Raw genomic sequence first — 742 nt, forward strand, 5'->3', positions numbered from 1 at the left:
CAGATGCACATGTGCTGTGCTATTACCAGACACCACCTTTGCATCAAAGGTGTCTTTGCAGTGACACCAACCTCTTAATGCACTGGGGAATTAGAAACTAGACTTTTATGTCAGCTTTTGATTCCAGCTTACCTAACTTAATTAGGTGCAGCAGTTGCTCAGAGGGTGCACACACAGACTGTGGTTTGATCTCATTTATCAAGCCATTGGCAATGTTGATGTATCCATCATAGAGCAGCTGGCTAATTATCAGTTTGTAAAGTTGCTGGCGGTCTTTCAAACTGACTTTTGTCCTATACATTGTGAGCAGGGACTGCCTTGGGGGGGCCTGGAATGAAGAACAGAAATCACACACAAGAGAGTTGCATGAAACCACCAGAGCCTTGGAACAAATCTCAGGGCAGGCACTAAATATTGCTGTGGTTTTGGTGCAAAGCAGAGAAGGGGATAGGAAACTGGGGGGAAAAGAGCAGGAAAAAGGGAGACAGAGGAAAAGGTGAAGAAAAGGTGGGAGAAAGGGAAGGAAGAGATGGGAGAAAGGGAAGGAAAAGGGAGAAGGAGTAAGAGGCAGGAGAAAAGGGAGGAAAATGAGAGGAAAAGGGGGAGGTAAGAGGGAGGAAAAGGGAAGGAAGAGGGGAGAAAAAACCTGTTGCGCTTGTTTTCTGTGTCAATGCAAACCTGGCCCACAAAGCGAGGCGGGCCGTGCTGAGCGGAGCAGAGCCGGCAGCATGTGCCAGTGGAG

At 48.0% G+C, this 742-nt stretch overlaps 1 protein-coding gene across 1 annotated transcript in view; it reads right to left on the bottom strand.

Moving 5' to 3' along the window:
- CSTF1 (cleavage stimulation factor subunit 1) overlaps positions 1-509 on the bottom strand; it is a 7,152-nt gene extending 6,643 nt beyond the window's left edge. Inside the window, exon 1 of the mRNA XM_005423633.3 lies at positions 133-509. Coding sequence (XP_005423690.1) covers positions 133-301 — 169 coding nt within the window. The 5' untranslated portion in view covers positions 302-509. The remainder of the gene's footprint in view (positions 1-132) is intronic.
- Positions 510-742: the final 233 nt, after the last annotated feature.

This window comes from Geospiza fortis, unplaced genomic scaffold, assembly GCF_000277835.1.
Source record: "Geospiza fortis unplaced genomic scaffold, GeoFor_1.0 scaffold361, whole genome shotgun sequence".
Lineage (NCBI taxonomy): Eukaryota > Metazoa > Chordata > Aves > Passeriformes > Thraupidae > Geospiza > Geospiza fortis.